The sequence below is a fragment of the Aphanomyces invadans genome, assembly GCF_000520115.1.
Source record: "Aphanomyces invadans strain NJM9701 unplaced genomic scaffold supercont1.4, whole genome shotgun sequence".
Taxonomy (NCBI): domain Eukaryota; phylum Oomycota; class Saprolegniomycetes; order Saprolegniales; family Verrucalvaceae; genus Aphanomyces; species Aphanomyces invadans.
In genome coordinates this window covers 1,949,796-1,953,005 of record NW_008580149.1, presented here as the reverse complement: position 1 = coordinate 1,953,005, position 3,210 = coordinate 1,949,796, and the positions used below count along the sequence as shown (strand labels likewise).

Sequence of the window (3,210 nt, the reverse complement as noted above, 5' to 3'; positions counted from 1 at the left end):
GGAACGCAATGTTGGCGACGAAGCTGCCGGCCAGCACAAGCCCTTGCAGACCCAACGCGCGTCGATACGGCAGTCGCGCCACGACGGACGCCAGGAACGGCCAAAAGATGTAAAACTGCTCTTCGACCCCGAGCGACCACAGATGTAGCAACGGATTCGACTTGATGTCGTCGTCAAAGTACCCTTTCTCGAGTGACAGCACCTGGAGGTTGGCACAGAAGAGGGACCCGGCCAGCATCGTGGCCGCGAGCGCCTTGAGGCTGGTCGCGAGGAGGTAGAGGCATCCCATCCACAGCGTCGTCGTCATGACGAGGAGCAGGATCGGGAAAATCCGGCGCAGGCGGCGGCTGTAGAATCCGTAGTACGTGAACGTCCCGGCCTTGCATTCCTTGAGGAGAATGCCCGAGATCAAGTAGCCCGAGATGACAAAGAAGATGTCGACGCCGATGAACCCGCTTGGAAACATGTCTGGGTATGCGTGGAAGAGCACGACCGGGACAACGGCGAGTGTGCGGAGGCCGTCAATGTCGGGTCGGTACGACAGGCCGTGCGACGGCTTGGCGGTGTGTGGAGTCGCCGCCACCTTGTCGGCCATTGCATTCGTCGTGGACGAAGCTGGCGAAGCTCCGTGTTGTGCCTTGGTCAGCAACAGCTCGTGGCTGCTCTCCTGTAGTTCAAGCTCGTCAAAGTACTCGACGTCGGGCTCTTCGTTCATCTGCGAGAAATCCATGAATGATGCTGGCGACCCCGTTGCGCAGAGCGGAAAGTGGGGCAAGCACATCTCTCCCTCTCTCTCGTTCCTGGGATCGTCGAACTTGGCAAACCGTGGGAGAAGTAAACGCGACCTGGACAATTTATCCAGATCACGTCCATAACCCGAGCCATATTGCAACTGGACTCACATCGTTGGGCCGACGGCGACCTGCCGCCGGGCTGCGCAAGGTCGCCAGGTCCTTTCGTCCAGCGGGGGGTGGTAAGTTCGCACGCGGGCGGGTGGAAGTGTCCGAATAGGGTCGGGGATGCATCAGTCCCGTTGTGGCGCTGTGTACGTACGACGCTGCACATGGAACGATGTCCCCCTAGCGTGCGGAACGACCGACTTTGGCATCAGGGGCCTCGCTACCTTTCGTGCGACAACGTGCTGCACTTCACCCAACGCTAGGATGCCTCGCGTCAGCAATGGCAGGTCGGATCGCGTGGCGAACGTGCGTCGGGTGTGCATGGCGCAAGGGAAACTGCATCGAACGGCCGACGCCATCCCAAACAGGATGGCCACGACGGAGCACCAGCAGCAACCTGTCGATCTCCGAGTGTGGCGCCGCCACCTCCAGCCATTCAACGGGCGGTCGTCCCGGCATGTCGCGACGGGAACGAGTCCAGATACGCTAGCGACTGCATGCGTACGTGCCATTTTGAGCTACGTCTACAATCGACCTCCCTTCTTTGTGTACGAATGGCCATGATGGGACGTCGTCGGCGGTCTCCGTTGTCGCCGGGGTCAACCGTTGCCACGTGATGGTTGTACTGGGCATGGCGGGATGCTCAGACGAATGGTCACCGCCACTGCCGCCTGGACGACTGCGCTTCGGACCACGAGCTCACTCGGACGAGGGCCATGTCATCGGGTGGTGCCACGTCGCCGTCGTTGTGCTGCACTTCATCTTGGTGGTGCCATTGCACCATTGGCGTGGGCAACGACTGGCCTCGCCGTCTGCATTCTTCCGGCGCGACGCCAGGACAGAGATGGACTTGCACAAACGAGTTGGGCGGTCTGCATGGGGACGTGGTGGTCGTCCGTCTGTCATTGAAGGAAGCGTAGTCCTGCCCAACACCTTGCCAGGGGATGTCCGTCGTTCCGACTCTCGAGAACTCATTGTTCAAGCTGATCGCACGCCGCGACGGCGGCAGCACCAACGGATTCGACTCGATCGGTTCGTGGCTGAATGGCGCGATCTTGCACTTTGCACATGCATTGCAGATGCGTCGCCAGTGCAAATTGCCAGTCGGGGCAACGTGCCATATTTTGCTGCAGCACCGGCACACGACGTGACCGCATTTCAGACATGATTCCTTGGCACCGAAGGCTCCGAATTTGCGCTGGCATAGAAAGCAGCGACCGCGAGATACTTGAGGCACAAACTTCTCGAGCGAAAGGAATCGCCGGCCACACTGGTTGCGTCTCCACAAGCATACTTGCAATGTGGCGAGACGCTGGGTCCATTTACGCACGCCAGCCGACAGAAATATGCGTGGGAGGCGACTGCTCACGTCTATCTGCATGAGGTACGTGATGCGGAGCGTACCGGGAACGTCGGTCTCGACGCAAACAAATCCCCACCGGTAGAACGAGGCGCGGACGAGGCCATGCGACTCGTGGAGGTCTGGACAGCACGATATTTCAATCGACTTGCAGCAACGGACCCACCCCCGCCGCCCCTGTATGTCGAAGTCGTTGTGGCATTCCAGAAACACTCCGTCCCGGGCAGGCATGCCAGGCATGATGTTGAACGCGTTCCACTTGATCGCGATGCTGTGTCGCGGAAAGGCAGGAGTCGGCGAAGCCAACGTGTACAAGACGGCTGCATCCAACGTGCCTTTGGCAAAGTGCTGGCAATACGCGCGGTACTCGGCGGTGGAGTCCGTGTAAAACAGCGATGCCACTTCGTCCATCGCGGCTTTGACGGTCGTGACGGTGCAGTACGAAATGATTCCAGGAGGCGCCGACATGTCTTCAGCCGTATACACTTGCATGTCCGGGTCGCTGCATCGTGCATCTAACGTCCACGAGATCGGACCGTCGTGGAGTTGGGCGTGGCGTATCTATCTCAGCATCGTCGAAGCATGGCGCCAGTGAACGAGACATGATCGCGGGATCTGGTCGTACCAGGTCGATGGACATAGTTTCTGTGAGGTCAATGCATGGCCGGGCTTCTTCTGGGCTCAGCGGTGGACACCGAAAGTACCCGATCGGAAGCGGCAATCCGCGCGGCATGTTCGTTTGCTGGTTTGTTCAGCGCATGTGAGAAACACAGAGAAATACCGGGTAAAAGGCTTTCGCCATCGGGTAGGTGATATTTGGTGCACCAACTACTTACTAGACCTAGTGCAGTAGTAATACTACATCGACAATTTGCTACATTACCGCGAGCGACGGAAAAAAGTCCCCATTGGTGGTACTAGTGACATATCTTGAAATTTGTATTTGGAATA

The 3,210-nt window shown here is 58.6% G+C and overlaps 2 protein-coding genes across 2 annotated transcripts; both read right to left on the bottom strand.

Moving 5' to 3' along the window:
- Window positions 1-173: 173 nt before the first annotated feature.
- On the bottom strand, window positions 174-811 carry H310_03050 (hypothetical protein; the record flags this gene model as incomplete). The annotated part of the gene is made up of 2 exons (XM_008866792.1): window positions 228-811; window positions 174-183 (listed from the first exon to the last, which is right to left on the bottom strand). The coding sequence occupies exons 1-2, from the start codon at window positions 779-781 to the stop codon at window positions 174-176; spliced, it is 564 nt and encodes a 187-aa protein (XP_008865014.1). The 5' UTR covers window positions 782-811.
- A 479-nt stretch (window positions 812-1,290) lies between these two features.
- Window positions 1,291-3,024, bottom strand: H310_03049 (hypothetical protein). Its single transcript, XM_008866791.1, has 2 exons — window positions 2,885-3,024; window positions 1,291-2,820 (listed from the first exon to the last, which is right to left on the bottom strand). The coding sequence occupies exons 1-2, from the start codon at window positions 2,990-2,992 to the stop codon at window positions 1,555-1,557; spliced, it is 1,374 nt and encodes a 457-aa protein (XP_008865013.1). The 5' UTR covers window positions 2,993-3,024; the 3' UTR covers window positions 1,291-1,554.
- Between the last annotated feature and the right edge of the window lie 186 nt (window positions 3,025-3,210).